Source organism: Leishmania donovani, chromosome 35, assembly GCF_000227135.1.
Source record: "Leishmania donovani BPK282A1 complete genome, chromosome 35".
Classification (NCBI taxonomy): Eukaryota; Euglenozoa; class Kinetoplastea; order Trypanosomatida; family Trypanosomatidae; genus Leishmania; species Leishmania donovani.
The window spans coordinates 580,966-603,465 of NC_018262.1; the positions used below are offsets into that span (position 1 = coordinate 580,966).

At 57.2% G+C, this 22,500-nt stretch overlaps 6 protein-coding genes across 6 annotated transcripts; all 6 read left to right on the forward strand.

Moving 5' to 3' along the window:
- Positions 1-1,921: 1,921 nt before the first annotated feature.
- LDBPK_351380 (hypothetical protein, unknown function) lies at positions 1,922-2,284 on the forward strand (the record flags this gene model as incomplete). The annotated part of the gene is made up of 1 exon (XM_003864675.1): positions 1,922-2,284. The coding sequence occupies one exon, from the start codon at positions 1,922-1,924 to the stop codon at positions 2,282-2,284; it is 363 nt and encodes a 120-aa protein (XP_003864723.1).
- A 1,075-nt stretch (positions 2,285-3,359) lies between these two features.
- Positions 3,360-4,832, forward strand: LDBPK_351390 (mitochondrial processing peptidase, beta subunit, putative; the record flags this gene model as incomplete). The annotated part of the gene is made up of 1 exon (XM_003864676.1): positions 3,360-4,832. One exon carries the CDS (start codon positions 3,360-3,362, stop codon positions 4,830-4,832), a length of 1,473 nt encoding a protein of 490 aa, XP_003864724.1.
- Positions 4,833-8,100: 3,268 nt separating this feature from the next.
- On the forward strand, positions 8,101-10,143 carry LDBPK_351400 (hypothetical protein, conserved; the record flags this gene model as incomplete). The annotated part of the gene is made up of 1 exon (XM_003864677.1): positions 8,101-10,143. One exon carries the CDS (start codon positions 8,101-8,103, stop codon positions 10,141-10,143), a length of 2,043 nt encoding a protein of 680 aa, XP_003864725.1.
- Positions 10,144-12,649: 2,506 nt separating this feature from the next.
- Positions 12,650-13,348, forward strand: LDBPK_351410 (hypothetical protein, conserved; the record flags this gene model as incomplete). The annotated part of the gene is made up of 1 exon (XM_003864678.1): positions 12,650-13,348. One exon carries the CDS (start codon positions 12,650-12,652, stop codon positions 13,346-13,348), a length of 699 nt encoding a protein of 232 aa, XP_003864726.1.
- A 1,284-nt stretch (positions 13,349-14,632) lies between these two features.
- Positions 14,633-16,999, forward strand: LDBPK_351420 (threonyl-tRNA synthetase, putative; the record flags this gene model as incomplete). The annotated part of the gene is made up of 1 exon (XM_003864679.1): positions 14,633-16,999. The coding sequence occupies one exon, from the start codon at positions 14,633-14,635 to the stop codon at positions 16,997-16,999; it is 2,367 nt and encodes a 788-aa protein (XP_003864727.1).
- A 1,690-nt stretch (positions 17,000-18,689) lies between these two features.
- LDBPK_351430 (peroxisome targeting signal 1 receptor, putative) lies at positions 18,690-20,567 on the forward strand (the record flags this gene model as incomplete). Its single annotated transcript, XM_003864680.1, has 1 exon — positions 18,690-20,567. The coding sequence occupies one exon, from the start codon at positions 18,690-18,692 to the stop codon at positions 20,565-20,567; it is 1,878 nt and encodes a 625-aa protein (XP_003864728.1).
- Between the last annotated feature and the right edge of the window lie 1,933 nt (positions 20,568-22,500).

Consider the following 22,500-nt stretch of genomic DNA (forward strand, 5'->3'; position numbering starts at 1 on the left):
TCCGGAGCCCGCACGCCTTTGACGGGAGTGGGTGTTTCAATATTTGTCGAATAATCAAAACGATGCGTAGTGAGCGGGCACAGACGTGATCGTGGCCGCGAGTCTCTTCAGCACGGTGCCGGCTCAGACCTGTGTGCCGACACCAAGAGTCCGCCAGCGGCGCCGTGGACCAGGCTGCAGGCTCCTGACTTCCCCACAAAGAGTGGGCACTCGACCCTGAGATGCCACGCACTGAGGCTGCCGGCATCATGTGGGCTATTTAGAGATTGAGCACGGAAAAAAAAAGTGCGCACGCAGTTTTCTGCGTAAGCATCGTTGGTGAAGTGTGTGATAGTGGTACATAGGATACTGTGACTGAGGGAGGTAATCTTGTCTGTGTGGGCCAGATTTGAAGATGATCCTGGGGAAGGCGGAGAGGTGGGGGAGGGGAGTATGAGTACACGCGTGCGTATAACACGCGTGCACTCCTCGGACTCCTTTTCTCCGCGGATCTGCGTGGCGTGTCCGCACTGTTGTTGCGTCACTCTTTTTTGCTGGCGAAGAGAAGAAACCGACAGCAACTTGCAAACGCATTTGCGAACATAGTTCAATATACCAATGCCGTACAGCTGCTCTTAGTTTGTCCCCCATCACCCCCGATAATGAGACGCGAGCCTTAGTTCTTGTCCACTGCCTTCTCTCCTTTTGTTCCCTCCGTGAAAGCTGCATGTGTGTGCATGGATGTTTGCGTTGTGAATCTGCTCTTTTCCCATCTTCTCTGTTTGTCTAGCGTCCTCTCGTCCTCCTGCCTCTCTTAGTGGCTGCCGTGTAATCTTTTCGTGTGCAGGAGTCGGTGATGTGGATGGTGTGTGTGTGTGTGTGCTTTTTTTTTTGCTGTTGCATGTCGTTTCACTTCGTCACTCTTCTTGCTCCAACCCTCTTTTTGACTCCTCACGGTCTTGCCTCCTCTTCCTCCTCCTTTCCCTGCTTGCCTGTCTCCTTGAACCCCCCGCTCGTTAGTGCTGTGCCCTTTTTTTTCCCTCCCAAGGCGCACTTCCCCTCTTCCCTCCGTGATTCGTCGATGTCCGCGCGCGTCTCTGATGTTGAATAGACGAAGGGTACACGACAGACTTCATGACACTTTATCGATTTCCTTTTCGTTAAAGCCAAGTGCATGTTGCCCCTTCTTCCGCCTTCGTGCGCGTCTTTTCTCCATGGTGCCCTTCCGCATTTACTACTTTTCTCACCCCCGTTGTACTTTACTTTCATCGGTGTCGTTTGCGTGTGCACTCTCTTCGCCTGCTAACCACTCTTTCCTGTGTGCGTGCGTGTGGTTCTCTCTCCTTCGTTTGCCTTTGAGTTACTCAGCGTTGCTCTCGTTGCGTGATCTCGCTTTCTCACAGCTGTTCTCTCTTGTTGGCTCGACTCCACACGGTGACACATGACGTATTTGTTTAAATATGCGAAGTATGGCGGTGGTGTGGCTATTGTCTTGTTAGCCGGATGGCCGGCAGGACTTTCGTGCGAGCCATTCGGGGAACAGCACTACACAACTCCCGCGCATGTGCGTCTCCTCCCTCTGCGCAACCCCTCGAACTCACGCTCGTCGGCTTCACCTGGAACGCCATTCGCCGCCGCCTCTTCAGCTGTGATTGCCCCTGTGCACTGCTCACATGATACCCTCCTCTTCTCTGCCTCCTTTTTCTCGCGTGTGCCACCCTCTCCCTTCTCCCCCACAATAATATACACTTGCTTGTGCACACACACACACACACACAAGATTGCAGAGACCAGTGCTGCTTTGCTGGCTGTATCGCATCTCTACTCCCTCTTTCCTCACGCTGCAGTGCGCCCCTTTCTTGTGCGGAGGGCAACTCGATTTGCAAGCGCAGACACGCTCGCACTGCGGTTCATACACGAGACCATCCTCGCTTTCCCTAGGATGCAGCGCTGCCGTCTCTTAGCCGCCTCGTGGAAGACGAAGGTGGACCCCACGAACCCTCGGCGCATCGTACACCTGCCGAACCGGACCCCCTGCATGGTGACGCTGGAGGCTGGTACGAAGTACTACTGGTGTTCGTGTGGGCTGAGCAAGACGCAGCCCTTCTGCGACGGCGCCCACCGTGCGTACAATGAGGAGCACAAGACAGACCTGAAGCCGAAGGAGTTCACGGTGGACACCTCCAAGAAGTACTTACTGTGCCGCTGCAAGCACACGGACAACAGCCCGTTCTGCGACTTATCGCACGTCGGCGTGCTCTTCCGGACGATGGTTGGCATCGAGAAGATTCCGGGTGGCAAATAGGGCAAAAGTGGGATGCACATGACAACAAGGGAGGGCGAAAGCGCGCACCAAACAGGCAGTAGCGCAGCAATGCGGAGCGAAGCACGGTTTCATTTCTCCACATTTTCTCTTCATCACAGCATCGGGGCTGGCTGTGACTCGTTGTACTGCCGTTTTGCTCGCCACTTCCGTCGTTTCTCCGCCGTTTCTTTCCGTCGCACTGTATGCATCTCATACCCGCCTCACGCACTTCGTTTTGGGCTCTCTCTCCTTGGCCCTCTTTCGATTTTTGAATAAAAGATCCCTTCCCCATTCGTCACCTTTATCTGTCCCTCCCCCTCCCTCGACACACACACACACACACACACACGTGTACGAGTACACATACACGCTTCTTCAGCTTTTTTTTTTCGCGGGCGCCGATCTCCCGGCAGCAGTGCGCTTGCGTTGAAGCACGGCATCAGCGAGCGAGGAGGCAGAGAGATGCAGAGAAAAGGCGAAGGGGAGGGGTTGCGGGGCAGAGGATCCCCGCTACTCAGCCCTATTTTCGTGGTTCAGGCTCCGTGAGCACACATAAATTGCTGAAGCATGTGCTTGTGTGTGTGTGTACAATTTGAGACACACGAAGTGATTAGTTCCCTTTCTTCGTCAGGTATCGCACTGCATTGCGCTCGCGTAGGTGTACATATGTGTATCTGTGTGCGCGTGCTGACTACTCTCAACATGTGCGGTGCAGTTTCTTGGTCAGCTCCTGGCTTCCACTCTCTGCGCCGAGCTTGTCTGCTAGGAGTGCATGGCTCTCACGGGCGGCTGATGCTGCCCTGTTTCGATCAAAGGAGTGGCTGGCACCGGCCCGGGATGTGAGCTTTCTTGCTCTTCCAACCATGCTCTTTCTTCTCTCCATGCCCTTCTTCTTGTCTTCACGCACGGCCATCGATCCTCACCATCACCGTCTACGCACCTCGCCGCCGATAATGACTCCGGCTATGCCAATGCAGTAGTCAAGCTAGCGAAGGACGCGTCTTTGTCTTTGCTGTTGTTCTTAGGGGACACGCAACACACACACACACACAGTTCTCTAAGGACTCGACCAGTGATGTCGGTTAGCTTTTCCACCCTGGTGCAGCGCGCCCGTCCGGCGTCGAACCACGCGACTTCGGCTGCGTTCCGCGAAGTCCTCAGCAAGATCCCGCCCACCAATGTGTCGACGCTCGGCAACGGCGTGCGCGTTGCGTGCGAGGAGAACCCGCTTTCTAAGCTCGCGACCGTCGGCGTGTGGATGGACGCCGGGTCCCGCTACGAGCCGATTGCCTACGCCGGCACGGCCCGCGTGCTGGAGAAGTGCGGCTTCCTTGGCACGACGAACCAGTCACGCGAGCAGATCGCGAAGGCTGTCGAGGAGCTTGGCGGCCAGCTGGAGGTGAGCGTGGGCCGTGAGCAGACCTACCTGTACATGAAGGTCACCAAGGAGAACACTGACCGTGCTATCGGTCTGCTGGCTGACGTGGTGCGCAACGCTCGCATGGAGGATGCCGACATCGTGAAGGCACGCGCCATGGTGCACCAGGATCAGCACCTGTTCGAGGAGCGCCCCGACGATCTGGTCATGGACAACTTGCACCGCTGCGCTTTCGACAGCACCCCGTACGGTGTGGGTACTCCGCTCTACGGTACGGAGGAAGGCGTAAAGAAGGTGACGGCCGAGCAGATGCGCAACTACCGCGCCAGCACCCTCGCCGGCAACCGCGTCGTCGTTGTTGGCAGCGGTGGCGTCGACCACACCGTCCTGGAGAAGGCCGCCAAGAGCTACTTTGGTGACCTCCCCAGGGCTCCTGAGAAGGCCGCCACCGTGATTCCAGAGTCCCGCTACGTCGGTGGTGAGTACCGCCTGTGGAACCTGCGCTACAAAACGGTGAACGTGGCCTGGGGCTTCGAGACCTGCGGCGCCGCGTGTGAGGACAACGTCCCGCTCGCCCTCGCGTGCGAGATTCCGGGCTCCTTCCACCGTTCCCAGCACGAGCTCGGCCAGCACGCCATGCATCGCGTGCTGAAGACCTTCTCCTCGCTCGACCACTCCACCCCGACCAACACTCACTTCAACGAGAAGTCCATCGAGACCGCGAACCCATTCCTACACAGCTACAAGGACGTCGGCCTGTGCGGCATGTATGTGGTGGGCCGCCAGGCGATGGGTGGCCCGGGCGACGGTGGTGTGATTGTGGAGGTGCTGCAGTACACGATCGCCGAGTGGTGCCGTATTGCGCAGAAGATGCTGCACGACAACGAGCTCGCGCAGGCGAAGGTGAACATGAAGGCGCAGCTGCTTTTCAACATGGACGGTAGCGCCAACTCCGCCAAGGATATTGGTCGCCAGGTGCTGCACTACGGTCGCCGCGTGCCGCTGACGGAGATGTACGACCGCATCGACGACACCACCGCTAGCAACGTCCAGGAGGTTCTCCAGCACTACTTCTACGGCCGCAAGCCCGTGTACAGCTATCTCGGCTACATCTCGTCCATTCCCAACTACGATTGGACGCAGCACTGGTCGTACAAGTACTGGTATTAGAGCGTGGCGACTGGATGCCATTGAGAGGGCGAAAAGGATGAGGGGGAGGGGCATGCAGAGAAAGGGGTACGGCTCGATTACAGGCGGAAGGGTGTCTGTGTGGAAGAGCGCCAATGCCACGCGCATACGCACGGCGCACAGTACAAGTTACGGCACTCGATTCGCGCAGAGGCTAACCGTCTCTCTGCTCTGCATTTTTCTGTTCCGCGTTGCCGCACTTCATGGCCCGCCCCCTGTTATGCGCTGACCTCTTTCGCGTCTGTGTGTCTTCCCTTCTCTCTGGGTTTCTCTAAGGTTGTAGGAGCACATACACCTTCCCATGGACACACGCTCACACTCACGCATACCCGTGTGCGCGCCTCTGTGTGTGTGTGTGTATGCGTGCGTGCACGGATCGTCTGTCGGAGCTGGCGTCTCATGTTTGACTGATGAAAGGGGAAAAATTCGAGGACAGGGAGAGAAAGGGATGGACGAGGTGACGCAAGCGACGAAGCAAAGAGACGTGCACATATATGTGTGTGTGTGCCACTGCCTTGATATGTCGTTATTCCCCTTGCAGGGTTGCTTTCTGTGATCTTTCTGTTCTCCTTATTTGTTTTTCCCGCTTGTTTCTTGATAGTTCTTAACTACTTAGGAGGGTGTGTGTATGATGCGTGTCTGATGCGTGTATGATTCCCGCCGCTGATACGCAACTGCACAAACGCCCAAACCGGTACACGCGCGCGCATACACACACAAATATGCAAACACGATACTGTAGCAGTTTTAGTCTATGTTGGTTTTCTGTCTCTGATTCTTCTTTTGTCATCTCCGCCAGATCATCTGTAGGACACCCCACATGCGCATCATGAAGAGGAAGAGGCACACGCACATCTTTGTTCCTTATCTCAGCAACTGTTACTAAGAAAGGCAAACCGACGGGCTTAAAACAACAGCAACAAAAAGAGAAGGGAGACACACACACACTCAGACACTGGTGGGCACCGGAGCAACTCGTGGAGAAGAGAAGGCCAGCCGAGGAAGGGACCGGCGCCTGACCTGCGCATCGGCGGTGACGGGGAGGGGCGGAGAGGGAGAAGTTTGCCGCATACACAGAGACAGAGACTTTGTGCGGACGTCTTCGCTGCTCCCCTCTTCCTTCCGCAACTTACCCTTCGGCACGCCCTCTTTTCCCGTCATTTCTCCTCCCCAGGTACGACCCTGCACTGTAGCAGCTGCAAGGACTGCACAGCAACCTAGCGTTGGAAGGGAAAAAGTGCCGCTTACCTTTTTGCGCGAAGAACCGGGCAGCCCCTAGTGCGGCCGGGATAGTCATGTGTGCGCGTCTTCACGCTGTTCCTTCTTGCTCTCCTAGTCGCTCTGCCCGAGAGGCGAAGCGAACACGGCAGATACGCGAATGCTTCAATCCCTCTCACGGCGCATTACCATTGCAAATTAAAAAAAAAACATGCAAATCGTTACCGTCCCTCTTTTCCCCTTTGCTTGTCTTGCGGCGACTCGCGTCATCGCATGCACACCATGTGCGTCCATACGCGCATTCACATGTTACCACAAACCTGCGGGGTACACCAACAACCACGTGTAGCGGAATCCTGAGTCATTATCTAGACCCTCTCTTCGTTTCACATCTCCATCTTCCCGCTCTTCCGCGTCGTTCGCAGACCCGCCCACTTCTCCGTCCGTTGCCTCATTGGCCTTTGTGTGCGCGTGTGGGCGAGTGCGCTGTAGCTCGGTCGTTCACTCCGTTCGTTTGGCGTGCGTGTGTCTTTGATTAGGTCGTGAGCGTGCACGCATCTCTTTGCCCCCTCTCCTTCCTTCTTATTTCCCTGTTGCGTGCCGGTCTCTTTTTTTTTTGCTGTTGTTGCTGTTGTTGTTGTTGTTGTTGTGTGTGTGTGTGTGTGTTTGCCTCTTTCTTGACACACACACACACACCTATATATATATATATATAAATCTTTATATACATATATGAATGTATATATATATATAAATATATATATATAACTCTCCCTCCCCATATATTTCTGTATGGTGTAGGCCTTGTTGCTGCTTTCCGTTTTTTTTTTTCGCGCTTTTGCTTGATCTCGTCCTTCTTCAGGAGTGGTTCGCGCCTATTTTCTTCGCATTGCTTTTCTTGTCTTTTTGCTTTACGTTTGGTGATTCCTCGCGCTCGTGCACACCCACGCGCTCTCTTCGACAAGCAGCACTGCAGCACACATACCGAGAGGCGGAGCAGAAGCAGACGCACATACACCCAATTTGCATTGTACGAGTACCCCCGCACCTCGTCAAGTGGCTTTGTTGCTTCTCTTGCCCTCCTTGGTAGAGCCCTTCATAACGCGCACCCGCTTTTTTTTCCTTCGCGCCTCAGTAACTGCTGTAATACGCACGTGTCTGCTTGAGCCGTGTGCGAGCTTTACTCGGATCTCGTCTCCCCCAACGTTTACAGCTTCATTCTCACAGACATCGCGGCGCAGAAGAGGAGGGAGACCCATCACAAGGGTGGGCAAAAAAAAGTACTGCGTTGTGTGTGTGTGTGTGTGTGTATGCTCGTGGGATTGAGGGCCGGCGGGTCCAGCTCGATTCGAGGAGAGCAAAAAGAAAAGTGCCTGTGACGACCGCCTCTGCATCACGACAGCGCCGCCGTTTGTTCAGTTGGCCTCTGGCGGAGCACAAACTCTCAAAAGAAGGGAAAAGAAGTAGGCAAAGAAGAAGAGAAAGGTGAAGGCGGCCACGGACTCCTTCACCTCACCCACCACGATCGACTTTCAGTGGCTGAGCGAGGAGCAGTAAATTAGTCATCGCGAACGCTCCCTCATCCGGTCTCTCTTTTTTTGTCTCCCGTGAGCTTCCCTTTCCTGCATCCCGCTTTCCTCTCTCAAGATCTCTCTCGCTTGTGCAGCTCCACGGGGTGAGGCTTTAGCGTGGTTTTCTTCGCATCTTCAACGCATGCGCGTGTGCAGCTGTGCAGCATCACTGCATTTGGTTTTTGTGCGATCGGTTTTGCTGAGTTTTGGCTGCTGTGTCGGTCTCTGTGCGGTGGCGTTCCACAAAACACCCCTTTTTTTTCTATCTGCTCTTGCGATATCTGCACTCTACATTTTCTCTGCTGTTTTTCGGGGCTGTTTTCGTAGCCCGGCAACCGTAGTAGAGGCACGTAGCAGCAGCGCTCCGGTGGTGCATCTCCGCTGCGCCGTTCTTCTTTGCTGAACTTTGTACGTGCACTCGACCTACTCACCCGCCTACCCTGAACAGCAGCAGTGCGTGGATGGAGTACCTAGATAATCTCTTGAACAGGAAGATCGAGCGGGAGCGGCTCGGCGCGGGCGGTGCTGACGCGTCTTCATCGTCTGCGGCTTCAGCGGCCGGAACTAGCAGCAAGCATGTTGATGGACACGGCGCTACCGGAGATAGGCAGCTCAAGTCTGCGGCACTGCGACTGTGTTGGCTCTGCAACCGAACAAGTCCCTTGCGCTTCCGTTTACAAGGAGGCATCCACCTCTGCTTTACGTGCTTCCGGGCCTCGTACTTGTCGCTGCTCCTCCCCATCATCAACACACCTGCCAGACGCGCGAGTGACGCGAGATTCTTGAAGCTGATCGGCAGCATTGAAAACGAAAGGGCGGGGTCCGTGTCGTCTCCAACTGATGAGCTACTCGCCAGCATGTACGGTGAGGTAATTGAGCCACAGCAGGCATCGTTCGTAATGAGCTCGTCCATGATGCGGCTGCGGCGGGAGGAGGAGGAGCAGCGCCTACTGTCGGCCACGCGGCGCCCTCGCAGTGGTGGTGCCGCCAGCTCCGCGAAGAGCGTTAAATCCTTTTGGAATTGCCCCCTGTGTACCTTCCTGAACGCGGCCGTCGCGCGCGAGTGCGAGGCGTGCGGGTTCGTCAATCCTGGCGAGGTCACCTGCCCCGTCTGCAAGGCTCGCTGCTCCCTCGGCATGATAGGCACACCGTTGTCCGAGGAGAACCCCGCCAGCAGGTGCAAGACCGGCGAGCCGCATTGCATCTGGAACTGCCGCGAGTGCGGCGGGCTTAACACCCTCGACGGTGACCGTTGCACGTCGTGCCGCCAGCCGCGCTACTGGGCATGCTCGCAGTGCACGGCACTGCACCACATGGCGCGCGGCGAGGATGGCTTGCGCTACTGTCCCACCTGCGGCGCGTACAACACCCCGGATGACATCTTGGTTGGCCAGGCAAAGATCGACAAGGAGACCAGGTATGCGGGTATGGTGACGGCGCAGCAGAGTGCGGCGCAGCGGCGCAAGAGCGGCAGCAAGGACCATGACCACAACCGCGGTGGCTCACGGGCTGCAGCAGGCGGTGCTGCCGCGGCGAAAGCCGACGACCAAATCGTCTTTGGCGTTAACGACGCCCATACGCTGGAGGAGCTGGAGCGGCAGAAGCAAATCGAAAACAATGAAAAACGGCTGCTTTCCCGCCTGAACCGGCTGCACATTTCCCGCAACCTGCAGAAGACGGACGGCAACTGCCTCTTCCGGGCTCTGGCGAACCAGCTCTTTGGGCAGCCACGGCTGCATTACCTCGTCCGCTCCCTCGCTACCGCGTACATGAGCGAGCACTCGGAAGACTACGCCATCCTCTTCGACGGCCCGGCGGAGTGGAAGAAGTACCTGACAGCGATGAAGGAGCAGGGAACCTGGGGTGATGAGCTATGCCTCAACGCTGCCGCCCGTTGCTTTCGGGTTAACATCCACGTCATCACGAGCGACCAGGAGCGCTGGCACATTGTGTTCCAGCACGACCAGCTAGGGCGCACGCGCACGGTTCGCAGCGACGAGGATGCGAGGACGAACAACATGGCGCAGACTTTGACCAGTTATGAAGGTGTGTCGCTGTTTCTCGCCTACCTCTCCCCGGTGCATTACGACGACATCACTCCCTTGCCCGTAGCACACCTCCAGCTCGGCGAGCTGCTCAGCGGGGAGCTGAACAAGCGCATGAAGCGCAATCAGACGACACACAGTCCCAGTGACAGTGGTAGCAGCACTTCTGCATTAGCATCAGCAGGCCCCAGCAGCGGCGGCCGCTGGGCAGATGCTTCGAACTTTTCACACCTGCCTTCCCGTCCGCTTCTCGCGGACCCGGCTAAACCGCGCACGAGATCGTCTGATGACCTTGTCAAGTCGTGCCTGGAGTCACCGACCGTGTCAAACGCGACGGCGCCACCGGTGCCACGCTCGCGGCCGCATTCCTGCAAGCCGGACACATACAAGAGCTCGGAGCCGCCGTCGCGGCCCCCGCCGACTTCGCCGACTAGCTTGCCAAGCGAGTACACATGCTAGTTGCCATTCTGCGCCCAGCGTGCGGAAGGGGAGTGGGGAGGAGGACGAGACGCCAAAGAGAGCACAGCCAGGGAACGCGCTTACGTGTGTGCGTTCGCCTTCCGCTTATTTTCATTGTGGGTGCGCGCAGCAACGTGCTCGCACGGGTGACATACGAAAAAGGTGACTCTGATAGACTTGTGGCCTCACCGATCCCTCGACGTGTCGAACACGACTCTTGCGGCTGTCTCTCGCTCTCCGCGTGTGTTGGGGCTCTTCTGACCTTCCCATACTGTTACCTGCTTCTCCCTTTCCAATGCTGTCTCTCTCTCTCTCGGACATGCACATCCTTGTGATTGCTTTGCCGTTGATTTCTCTCTCTGTATGTTCTTTTTTTTATTTGTTTTGCCTCTCTCCTCTTGCTCGTGCTTTCGCTGCTGACTCTATTTTCTATCTCACGCACGCACACACACACATACACACACACACCGTTTCTCGTTGCGCTTCTAGCCTGTGAACTGACTGCAGGCGCGCGAAGAGTGCGGAAGAGAACGAAAGGGACTGTGAACGGGTGTTCTGAATGGGGGTGTTGCGCGCGTGTTCAGCGGGGCGAAGAAAAAAGGGATAGAAGAGCAAGAATGGCCACCAGCAGCTGGCGTTGATGTGCAAGGTGCCTGTGCAGTGCCAACAAGCCGACGCCGGTGGGCGCGTGCTCGTGGTTCTTGTTTGTGCGCATACACGTGGCTGGTCTCTCTCCTCTCTCTCCGCTCTTCGCTTTTCTTATCTGTCTCTCCTTCCTCATGTCTCTGTGTCGTGTCACTGTTGCTCATTTCTTGCCTGCTCTCTCTATCTCTTTCTCTCTCTCTGTGTCTTCGGGTTTGCGAGTTGCTGTTATTGATGGGAGCGCGTCACACGATATGCTCCTGCATTCGTCTTTCCTTCACGGAAGGAGACATTCTATCAAAACACACACACACACACACACACACACACAAAGACATTTGTTTTTTACGTGGGAGTGCATCAACATTTCTGCTTTTTTGTCCTTTTACTGATTTATGATGTGCTCCCCACTTCGTTCTTCTTCCTGCGAGTGTGGTGCATATAGGTGTGTGTGTGTGTAGGCCTACCAGCAATGACTCTTATTGGTTCCTTTTTCCCAGTGTGAGTTGCCTCCGGTAGTTTTGCGAAACGCTCAACGTTGAGCGCCATCTTTCTTTTCCTTTTTCATTATTTGTTTAGTTGCTAGTCATTTCTGCGTGTGGCAGTTGTCACTGACCGTGCCATCACCCTCATTCTGTTTGTCTCCGCTTTTCCCCGCCCTCCTTCTTGCCTTTTTATGGCCCCTTTCGGTGATGATCCCCAGTTTATCGTTCCCTCTGTTCCCCGACGCGTTCGCTTCGCGTTTGCTCATATGGACGGTCTGGCCTGTCTCTTGACTCCTCCACCCGCGCGATCGGTGCGGAATGGCTACTGGGGAAGAGAGGCCTAAGGAACAGCCGAAGAGGAGTGTGCGTGTGTGTGTCGCGGCGGACGGGTGCCACCGTGCCACACACACACAAACATGCGAACACACACATCCTCAGATACACATGCACCCGCACTGCCCATCTCCTTCTTCCACGCTCATACCCATTCTTTCTACAGGAGAATCAACAGACAATACCGAAAGGTCTTGTGATGCGGGCGCACAGGCAATAATACTAAAAAAAGAAGAGCATGGCTGCCCCAGGCGCGCCAGGCATGCAAGTACTGCCTCTTTACCAAGAAACGCGATCCGGAGAAGCTGTGCAGGAGCTGTTCGAGATGGCGCAGCAATGTGTGAGCAAGCTGCAATGCATACAAGACGCGCACTCATAGGCAGCATGTAAGGTGGGGTGTGGAAGGGTGCGGAAGAAGCGAAGGTATACCGCTGAGCTAATGAATGCATTGATGACTTCACTTGTGTGAGCTTATTTTAGAAGTAAACAGCGCCACGTGCACGGATGCCCAGCTGCGTATTCACGTGCGTGTGGCTGGGTTGCTTGAGGTGTGCTTTGCCTTTCTCTGCGGCGGTCTCCCAGCTCTTTCCCTCATTTCAATCGCGTTCAACTCGCGTGAATGCTTCTTGTCGGAAAGAATGATCGGCCTGGACGCCGTCTCACAGACATTGGCGCTCGTCTGCCGACTCGCTTTCGCTTGCCCATTTTCTGCCCTCCCCCCATTATCCGTTTCGCTGCCGCTTCACATCCTCCACGTGTCTCCGTCCTCCCCGCATGATCCATACACGCGCATACACACGCAAGAAACATACACACACACACACACGCACATCCACATACACGAACCCAGTCGCGCACTCAGGTGCGCACATCGAGGGGAGTGAGAGAGAAGAGCGGACGCCTCGCGCTCATCCTCATTCCACCGCCCTCGCCCCACACCACCGTGGACGAGACTGAACTCTTTTTTTCGCCTTTCTGTCTTCTCTAGTCGTCTACGTCGTCACACACACGTGCACACGGGGAGGAGCGACACAAGAGGCCGAGAGATGAGCCTTTTAGAGGAGCGCTACGCTCCGCCGTCGCAGCGCGGCGTGCTCTACTTTAATACCATCCCGCGCGACATGCGACCACAGGAGATCCGGCTGCACTTCAATCGTTACGGCGAAATTCGTCGCATGAAGTTCATTCCCTTCCCGAAGAAGGCGCGCCGCCCGGGCGGACCGCTTCTCCCGTTGCAATACAAGGAGGGCTGGATGGAGTTCACCTCCGCTAGCGATGCGCAACATGCGGCGCAGTGCATGAATGGCCAGCCGATCGACGTGAAGCGGCAGCGTCGGTGCTACGGTCAGCTGTGGACAGTGCGCTTCATGGACGGGTTCACGTGGGACTCACTGTTGGAGGAGGCGGAAGGGAAGCGGCGTGCTCGGCGTGCGGCCGAGGTGGAGGCGCGCAGGGCGGAGCGGTCCATGAACGAGGCTTATCGGCGGATGGTGATGCAGGCGGAGCAGCAGCGAAAGGCGAAGCGGCGCCCTCGCGAGAAAGTGGAGGCGGCCAGCCACAGCGACGCCGATGCGGAAGGCGATGCGTCAAATTCATCCGTAGCTACAGACAGCGGAGCTTCACGTGTTCGCGGCGGTACAGGTCGTGGTGCCGCAGCCAAGTCTTCCACCAAGCCGAAGGCGCATTCGGCGAAGAAGTCCGAGCTCGACCCCACGAAGAAGGCTAAGAGGCGCCGAGACGCGTAGCAACGAGCAAGCTGGAGCGGGCGGTGGCGAAGCGATCGGGGGAAAGGGGATAGCGCAAGGCAGCCTGTAGGAGAGGCCTCATCCGTGCGACGTTCCTCCTCCTGCATATATCGGCTCCCTTTTCATCTTTGCTGTTCGCTCGAGTTGTCTCTGCTCTGGTCTCGTACGCTCGGTTGCTCTGGAGGCGTCCACGGGGGCTTTCGCGCATGTTGCCGCAGCGCGAGCAGATCCGCTTGTGCGCGTATGTGTACGGCACAAACGTGCTCATCTTTTCACTGTATAAGACGCAGTAAGCCAAGCGAACAACGGCGCAAGGCACAACGCAATACTGTCGCTGTGTAGAGGCGCATGGTCGAAGGAGAGGCTATGCAAATGGACACATGTCCGGTCACGCTTGCTCGTTGTTTTTTTTCTGTCTCTTTCCACACCCTTCTCCCATCCTTCTCTTGCGGAGTGAAAAGGGGGAAAAGAAGGGGTGCTTCGAGGTGGTCCAGCCCCCGGCCAAGACAGTGCTCACGCGGGTTGGCTACCCCACCTCCATGCGCGGCGCCCTTTCTCTCTCGTATTGGTCCTCTCCATCGTTCTTTTCCACTCTCACGCTTCCCGTGCATCTCTGCATCTGCATATACATCACATGCGCGCATGCTGACGCTCAACAAACGTGCGTCCTCGGCCCCGCATGTAGCGCCACCGTAACCCCATTTTCAACAGCCACGCATACAAACGAACTAACCAAAGTAAATTAGCGACTGCCTGCCACCTACACGCAAGCCCCATAGGCGCTCTCTTCACCTCAGACGTGGTGCCTTCATCAGCTTTTCTCTCTTTTTTCCACTTTCTCTCGTGGTTGGTTGTGATCTTAATCCCGATTGTTTTTGGCCAGGCTAAGCGATCGCGCACCTATACGGTTGTCTTCTTGTGTGCATGTATGTGTGCGCGCGCTTCTTCAAGAGACAAAAGACAAACAAAGAGAGAAAAATCTGCAGCGGCAGCTCCGTGATGGGTTGTGCCTTCGCGCACGCGTACGTGTCTCAGCAGTCTTGACCCAAACGAAAAACGGCCTCGATCTCTCAGCTCCGCGTCTTCAGCTCGCCATCTGCAACGTGCTTTGGACGTGGTTCTCGCTTGCTGTTCTCGTACCGTGCTTCTCCGTGTGCGCGTGCGAGTATCCGTAGCGGTCTGCGTAGCTCCGTAGCCGAGTGCTTCAGCTGCGGCTTCCTCTGCGTCTCGCATCGCAGCTTCTTTTCCTCTTCGTCTGTTGCGTGCAACTTGACCTCAGCCACCATGTCTGGCAAGAAGAAGGCGGCGGAGGCAACCGTGGACCTGGCCACCCTGGCGGAGCCAGGCTTCTGGAGGCAACGCGTCGAAATCTTCGAGCAGCTATGGCAGCAGCAGCAGAACCGCTATGAGTCGATGAAGGCCCCGATCAAGGTGAGCCTCCCGGATGGAAAGGTGATGGACGCCGAGAGCTGGGTTACGTGCCCGCTGGACATCGCAAAGCGCCTGTCCAACTCGCTGCCAGACAAGGTCATTGTGGCCCGCGTGAACGAGGCGCTGTGGGACCTGACGCGGCCGTTCGAGGCTGACTGTCAACTGGAGCTGCTGGACTGGGACGACAAGGATGCGCGTGAGGTGTTCTGGCACAGCTCCTCGCACGTGCTCGGCTACGCGCTCGAGCGCATCTTCGACACGAAGCTCTCCGTCGGCCCGGCGCTGGAGGAGGGCGGTTTCTTTTACGAGGGTCTCACCAATCGCCCGGTGTCGGAGTCCGACTACAAGGCGATCGAGTCGGCCATGCAGGAGCTGGTGAAGCAGAAGATGCCATACCAGCGTCTCGAAGTGTCGAAGGAGGACGCCCTGAGACTCTTCGGCTACACGGAGTTCAAGAGCAAGATCCTGGCAAGCAAGGTGCCGGACGGAGGCTCGTGCACCGTGTACCGGTGCGGTATGCTGATTGACCCGTGCCGTGGTCCCCACCTCCCGGACACGGGCCGCGTCAAGGCCTTTGCTGTGACCAAGAACTCCTCCTCTTACTTTGAGGGCAAGGCCGAGAACGAGGTGCTGCAGCGCGTGTACGGCATTTCGTTTCCGAAGAACCCCATGCTGACGGAGTGGAAGACGATCCAGGAGGAGGCCGCGAAGCGCGACCACCGCGTAATTGGCCGCCAGCAGAACCTCTTCAACTTCCACGAGGTCTCACCTGGCAGCGCCTTCTGGCTGCCGCACGGCACCCGGATCTACAACACTCTCGTAGAATTCCTGCGCAAGAAGTATCGCCGCTGCGGCTTTCAGGAGGTCATCTCGCCGAACATGTACTCCTCCAAACTTTGGATGGTGTCGGGCCACTGGGAGAAGTACGCCGATAACATGTTCTGCACCAAGTGCGAGAAGGAGGACTTTGGTCTGAAGCCGATGAACTGCCCGGGCCACTGCATCATGTTCGCGTCGCAGCCGCACTCGTACAAGGAGCTGCCGATTCGCTACGCCGACTTTGGCGTGCTGCACCGGAACGAGCTGAGCGGTGCCTTGACGGGGCTGACCCGCGTGCGCCGCTTCCAGCAGGACGATGCACACATCTTCTGCCGCATGGACCAGATCACAGATGAGATGGAGGGCCAGATGCAGTTCCTCAGCGACGTTTACGGCGTGCTGGGCTTCAAGTTCTACTTTTACCACTCCACCCGCCCCGCGAACAAGCTCGGCTCTGACGCGCTCTGGGACCAGTCCGAATCGTATCTGCGCACCGCGCTCAACCGGTTCTGCGGCATTCCGGAGGAGCTGCCCGATCCGTTGCACCCGGACCAGCGCTTTCACTACGACGGCAAGCCGGACTCGGTCAAGAAGATGAAGGCGCTCATGAAGAAGGCGGAGCGCTGCGAGGACCCGAACGCGTGGAAGGGCCCGACCAACGGCGGCGATGGCTGGATCGAGAACGCTGGGGACGGCGCCTTCTACGGCCCCAAGATCGACATCGTCGTCGAGGACGCGCTGCGCCGCCGCCACCAGTGCGCCACGATCCAGTTGGACTTCAACCTGCCGAGCCGCTTCGGCCTCAAGTACACCCTTCCCGCCGCAGAGAAGGACGAGACGACGGTGAGCCCAACGGAGAAGCAGAAGCATGCCGACCCTGCCCTGACCGCGTCGTCGCCGGCCGTGGAGGATTGCGTGAGCAAACCGAAGCCCGGCACGTACGAGGCTGCTGTGCGTGACCTTGGCATCGACCTCGAGCTGGACGCCAACCAGGCCCGCCCCGTCATGATCCACCGCGCCATTCTCGGTTCCTTGGAGCGCTCGATCGCCATTCTGTGCGAGCACTTTGGCGGCGACTGGCCCTTCTGGCTGAGCCCCCGCCAAGTGATGGTGGTGCCTGTTTCGGCCTCCAACTACGAGTATTCACAGCAGGTGCGCGACACGATGCACGATGCCGGCTTCCACGCGGACGTCGACAACGGTGCCGCCACGCTGGACAAGAAGATCCGCAATGCGGAAAAGGCGCGCTACAACTTTATCCTTGTCGTGGGCCAGAAGGAGCAGGACGCGACCGCCGTCAACATCCGCGCGCGCGGGGAGAAGAGACTGGGCAACAAGTCACTCGTGGAGGCGGTGCAGTGGCTCAAGGAGCTGGCGGACACACATAACCGGGAGTACTAGGCCACTCTGCTAATGACAAATAGGCAGGGCTATACAGGGATGCGGGGGTGCATGTGCGCATGCTGGTGTGCTTGCGGGTGCTTGAGTGGGTCGGTTACATATGTGATTGTGAGAAACGCGTGGGGCTGCGGGTCGTGAGTAGTGGGAGAGATTGTAGGCGGAGGATGGAGGTGCTAGAGCGGAACGAAGAACTTGTGCGAGACGCGTGTGTGTGTGGGGAGGGAGTACATGCACTTGGAAATTTATGACTTTTGTCTTGTGTGCTCGCTACGAGATTCGTATTCGTGGGGTTGTCTCTTCACCCGCCCTTTTTCTTTTCCCATTTTCGTTCTTCTGATTTTCGCTTCTTTTTCTCCCAGCACAGTTGACCGTTGCCTCCTACGTGTGGTATCTCTCTCTCCGCCTTTGTCTTACTCTTGCCTCCCTCCCCCAAAAAAGAAAAAAAAGTCATCCTGCATGTTTGCCAGTACTGATTTTGCATGGGCACCAGCGAATGAACGGTCACGGTGGAGTTGTGCTCCCCTCGAAATAACCTCGAATAAGACGGAAGATGAAAGTGTGGAGGCGCTTCGCGTCGCAACGCGACGAGAGCGCGGGTGGTCTTTCGTCTCTGGTGTTTATTTTGCTGTTTGCTCGTGTGGTCTGTCTGTCTGTCTGCCTGTGCCTATGTGCATCTCTCTATGACTTCGACGTTTCTCCCCCCTCCTCCTTTGCTGGAGGTGGCTTGCTCGAGCGCTTGTGTGCGTTTTCTTCGGTTGCGGCTCTCTACGTGTTGCCGTTGCCCGCCTGCGCCATGGGCGTATATGTCGTCTTTGTTTTTTTTTTTTTTGTAATGGTTCGCATACCTCTTCCGTTCCTTGTATTGGTGCTTCCACCCCCCTCACCTCACTCCCCCTTGCTGTGTGCTCTTTAACAATGGCGTAAAGGCTGAGCGATCACAGCAGCAAGACGAAGAGGAGCCCAGAGGACGGAAGACGAAGGCAGAGGAAACGAAAAGGCTTGACAAAGACGAAGTCATGCGCTTCTCTTGGTGCTGCCTCTGCCTCTTTCTTTTCTTCAGCTACTCCGAACACAGGCATCTGATCAGTGGACTCGCGGGTATGCGCGCGAGCCCTTTTCTCTGTCGCTCTTTTGTTGTTAAGAGGGCATGCTGATGCAAGCTGTGTGACAGCCATGTGCACCGCTGATCTATCAACCGCTTTTGGCCTGCTTTCGAGCGACTCTGTGCCTACGTGCTACTGACGGCAGAGCGTGGCAAATGTGACAGCACAACCGCCTTCGCTCGGCCTTCCTCCCTCGCGCCTCTTCGCGGCGCTCTGACAAGGCCAACGCTTCTCTCGCAACATCATGATCTACATTAACCTCCTCATCCTTGTGTCCCTCTTCGTTTTCTCACCTCAACTTTGCCGAATCGCCGCCCTGATGATGGCCCAAATACACCCTCCCTCCCAAGCATCGTCGTCGTGCTTGTACACACATACGCACGCGCACAGTCTCCCGGCGCACACACGCACATACGGCGGAGCCAAACCGTCACAAGACTACGCACCCACCCCTACGTTCGTAGCTCCTCTGCGTATCTGCGAAGCTCGCTCCGTTCCCGACGCACCTAAGTCAGCGCGCAACTAACTCTTCCCTATCTGTTTCCATATTGTTTGTTCCCCCCCTCAACACAAAACAAACGGCCACAATGGACTGCAACACTGGGATGCAGCTGGGGCAGCAGTTCTCTAAGGACGCCACGATGATGCATGGTGGCGTGCCCATGAGCGGCGCCATGTCGGAGCAGGATGCCCTGATGGTGGGCGCGCAGGTGGCGGGCGCTAACCCCATGATGGCGGCTCAGTGGGCACAGAATTTTCAGCAGCAACAGGCGATGCAAGCGATGCGACAGCAGCACGAGATGGAGCAGGCATTTCAGAACTCGCAGCAGCAGCAAGCCGCTGCTGCGCAGAGTAGACAGATGCTTGGCATGGCTGGGCCGCAGCAACAGCAATTCATGGCGCAGCAGCAGCAAGCATCGATGATGAATGCCGCTATGATGAGCCAGGGGATGATGGCGGCTAACATGGGCTTAGGTATGATGATGCCACGCACGCAGTATCAGCCGTTGCCCAACCTGTCCGCGCTGCAGCCCAAGCAGCAGCAGCCGCTTGCCAACCTAGCACCAGCGGCGCAGGACTCGGCGTGGGCGGACCAGCTCAGCCAGCAACAATGGAGCACCGACTACTCGCAGGTGCAGACCTTCAGTGCACCAGGGATGGAGGACAAGACGGTGGAGGAGCGGATAAAGGATAGCGAATTCTACAAGTTCATGGACCAGGTCAAGAATAAGGAGGTACTGATTGACGAGGAGAAGGGCGAGCTGGTGCAGGGCCCCGGCCCCGAGGTCGGGGTGCCAGAGGATGCGGAGTACCTTCGTCACTGGGCCGAGATGGAGGGGCTACACATGCCAGAGAGCGTCTTTCAGTCGCCTCCACCGGCGAGCGCGATGACGTCTCCGGAGAACGGGGACCCGGACGCGTACGTCAAGGAGATGGATATGGCCGCGAACGACGTCGAGGACTGGGCGCAGGAGTATGCGGAGATGCAGGAACGCCTGCAGAAGGTGACGAACAGCACCGACTACCCCTTCGAGCCTAACAACCCGTACATGTTCCACGACTTTCCGTTCGATGAGGGGATGGAGATGCTCCAGCTTGGCAACCTTGCCGAGGCCGCTCTTGCTTTTGAGGCGGTTTGCCATAAGGACAGCAGTAATGAGAAGGCATGGCAGATTCTTGGAACAACGCAGGCGGAGAACGAGAAGGACGGGCTGGCCATCATTGCGCTCAACAACGCCCGCAAACTGAACCCCCGCAACCTCGAGGTTCACGCCGCGCTGAGCGTGTCGCACACGAACGAGCGCAACGCCGACGCCGCCATGGACTCGCTGAAGGCGTGGCTCGTAAATCATCCCGAGTATGAGCAGCTCGCCTCCGTGTCTATCCCGCCTAACGCGGAGCTCGACGTGCAGGAAACGTTCTTCTTTGCCGATCCGTCCCGCATGCGGGAGGCCCGTACCCTCTATGAAGCCGCCATCGAGATGAACCCGAGCGACTCGCAGCTTTTCACGAATCTCGGCGTGCTGCACAATGTGGCACATGAGTTCGACGAGGCTGCCGAGTGCTTCCGCAAGGCGGTCGCGCTGCACCCCGATGACCCCAAGATGTGGAACAAGCTCGGCGCCACCCTGGCAAACGGCGGCCACCCTGACCAGGCACTGGAGGCGTACAATCGCGCTCTGGACATCAACCCAGGCTATGTACGGGCCATGTACAACATGGCAGTGGCGTACAGCAACATGTCGCAGTACAACATGGCCGCCCGCCAAATTGTCAAGGCGATCGCGTCGCAGCAGGGCGGCACGAAGCCCAGCGGCGAGGGTTCCATCATGGCGACACGCAACATGTGGGACCTTCTGCGTATGACGCTGAACCTCATGGACCGCGATGACTTGGTGCAGCTGACATACAACGAGCAATTGGAGCCGTTTGTGAAGGAGTTCGGACTTGAGGGCCACGTCTAATCACCTGCTACACGAGGCAGAGACAGAGAGTGCTTCACAGCAGCGCGGTGGTAAGCGCATTGCTGAGGAGTGGGATGGGGGGTGCGGCAAGCGATCCATCGCCATACCCTTTTCTTGGCCCGCTCTCCTCTCCGCCTTCGCCTATACGTGAGCTCCTGTTCTTGCTGTCTCCCCCACTCGCTTCAGAGCTTATTCTCTCTTTTCTCTCCTTCCTGTGCTCGCCCCCAACCGCCCTCCTTTTCCTCCATCAAACGTCTGTGCTTCACCGTCTCCCTCTTTCCTTCCCTCTTTCCCTCTTTCCCCCCTTCCCTCCCCCCTTCCCTTCCCCCAAGCAGCGCCGCACACCCTATCAACCAATGAGCCACGCACTCCAATCATGTTTTGTATTGTTTTCTTTTCTTGCCCGCCTCTTTTTTTTCCTCTCGGAAAAGGAGGCATCGCCGCTGGTGGCCTCACGCCCTTCTCGGTTGCTGCTTCCTCGCGTTTCCTTTTGCCGTTGTTTTCTTGGGCTGCCACCCTCCCCCTTTTTTATACATATGTATGTGTCTGTGTGTGTGTGTGTGTGCGCGTGCGTCGTTTCTTCACCTCTGATGACGGTGTCTCTCTTTCTCTCCTTCCACTTCTCTTTTCGTCTCCTTTCCCTCAGTGCACTTGTCTACCTGCGTCTCTGCTCACCCCCTCCCTCTGTGTCTCTCTGCTGCCGCTGCTGTGTTGTGAGTGAGGCTTTTGGCGCCGCCTTGTCGCCGCGGCTCACTGGGTACGGCGTATGTATGAGAAAACATCAAGAAAGGGGAGGGTAGGCCACCTCCGTCTTTTGCCACCTGAGCCGCCCCAAACAACCTGATGACGGGGGGACGCCTCACAGTTCGTGGTGCATCTCTGGATCCAGCACCCCCTCCACTCTATGTGTTTGTGCGGAACGCCTAGCAGCCCCCTCCCCCTTACCCCTGCCAATGCCGAGCCACCTCCGGCGCTGATGGGGTCAAGCACCTACGACGTGGCGAAGTCAGTGCGATGCATTGCTACTGATGCCGGCAGTCAGATCCTGGATGGCACTGCGTCGGAGCGACCTGCGGCAGCGAACACGCTTGTACGAATCCACACCATGAGCAGGGTGTCGACGCGACTCGAACGCATCTCACCCGGCCCACACACAGCCTACTGGTGGGGAGCCTGAGTGCCACCGCGAGGGAGATGCAGCACGTGGCGGCCGGCATACTGTGAGCGGCTGCGAGGCGACCTGCGCAGCGGGTGGGTAACGTTCGAGCCAGGGGCCGTGCTCAGGTGGCTGAGTCGGCATTGCTGTACCACGTGTCTACAGCTGCGCTGCACCACGCGATGGGGCCTGTGACAGGTCGGCTACAGTAGAGTCGACTTCATGTTGTATGGCAGAGTGGGCAACTTGAGGGACAGCAAGAGCAAAAAAAAAAAGAAAGAAACGCCCCTATGCGCGCATCGACAGAAAGCGCAGCACACACAAGGTCAACGTATGTGGAAGAGAAACAGGCTGCGTCTGTGCAAGAGGCAGTGCGAAATTCGACACAACAATCCTTTCGCGGGGGGTGGGCGCTCGAGTCTTCCCTGTAGGGCAGTCCTTGAACTCACGCATACTCGCACACACACACACGCACACACACACACAGGAAAGAGAAGCAGAGAAGCAAAAAACAACTACACGAACGTGTCTGCGCAAACAAGGAAAAGCGAAGTTGTGGTGATGCGCGCTTTTAGTGAGTGGGGTTTAACTTTTCGTGGCCACACACCCTCGAGAATGTTTGCTGCCGTGCCGTCGCGATGGTGGCGAGGGGGAGGGCAAGTTTTGGCTGCACGGGGATTCATTGAGAAGCAATCGTCTTCCAGCTAAGAGCATGCATGTGAGCTTCAGTACATGTGCTTCTTGCGGCTGCTTAGCTTATGGGGGAATTGGAGTATG